We start from the raw sequence: 1070 nt of genomic DNA on the forward strand, positions 1-1070 counted from the left end.
TTTATATTATATAATATTATTTTTTAAATCATGTTTAATTAAATTTTGTTAATTAAATTTTTATATTATAACATTTGGTAAATTCAATGTTTTCGATTTAGTTTAAAATTAAATTTGAGCACCGAAAAATAACATTACAATTTATAAGTATTAGAATAAAATCGGAGTCTGAGTAAAAATAAATTCGTCCAACCTTGCTATCTTCACCGTTGCTTGGAGAGGGTTTGAAAATCAAAATTCATTTTGAAATACTCAATATTATATAAATAGCATTTTTCAACCAACAATCAGAGTGGCGCAGCGGAAGCGTGGTGGGCCCATAACCCACAGGTCCCAGGATCGAAACCTGGCTCTGATAGATTAGAGTAGCTTCTGCCACAGTCTTTTTTCGTTCTCCCAACTTGGAATTTCACTTTTCTGCTAAGTTAGTGTAACAATTTTCCAAATTCAAAGGGTAAATACTAAATAATACGAGGTGCACTTTATAAAGGTTGGGGAAGGCTCATGGATTGCACTGATTAAAAGCGGAGAAGAAAAGGAAAAGGCTCTGGATAAAGCCTCAGAGGTACTTGAGAAGATAGAGGAAGAGATCAAGGGTAAGAAATTCTTTGGAGGGGACAACATTGGATACCTTGACATTGCACTTGGATGGATCCCTTGCATTATTCCCCTTTGGGAGGAAGTTGGGTCAATGCAAATAATTGACCCTCTGAAGTTGCCAGCCATCAATGAATGGATGACCAATTTCCTCAACCACCCTGTTGTCAAGGACTCTCTGCCCCCAAGAGACAAGGCCCTTGATTACTTCCACTCTCTCAAAAAGAAAAATGCACCTAATTAATTATATACATATGTATGCTAATGTGTCTATGTGAGTTATTACCATCTATTTTCTATCGTTTAGTAAAAAGGATGTGTCAAAATGTTATGAGTTGGTAAATTGGTATGATATGTGACATTCATACCAAGTTATTGTGGAAGGCTTGCGTTGTGTTCTTTTTTCCATTAAAACATTGTCTTGTTTTGGATGAAATTTATAACGTTGTGGCAACAAATCATGATTTGATGTA

The 1070-nt window shown here is 35.0% G+C and overlaps 1 protein-coding gene across 1 annotated transcript in view; it reads left to right on the forward strand.

Annotated features, from left to right (window-relative positions):
- LOC107482213 (glutathione transferase GST 23) overlaps positions 1-1070 on the forward strand; it is a 2416-nt gene extending 1346 nt beyond the window's left edge. The window contains exon 2 of the mRNA XM_016102633.3: positions 491-1070. Coding sequence (XP_015958119.1) covers positions 491-841 — 351 coding nt within the window. The 3' untranslated portion in view covers positions 842-1070. The remainder of the gene's footprint in view (positions 1-490) is intronic.

This window comes from Arachis duranensis, chromosome 3 (assembly GCF_000817695.3).
Source record: "Arachis duranensis cultivar V14167 chromosome 3, aradu.V14167.gnm2.J7QH, whole genome shotgun sequence".
NCBI lineage: Eukaryota > Viridiplantae > Streptophyta > Magnoliopsida > Fabales > Fabaceae > Arachis > Arachis duranensis.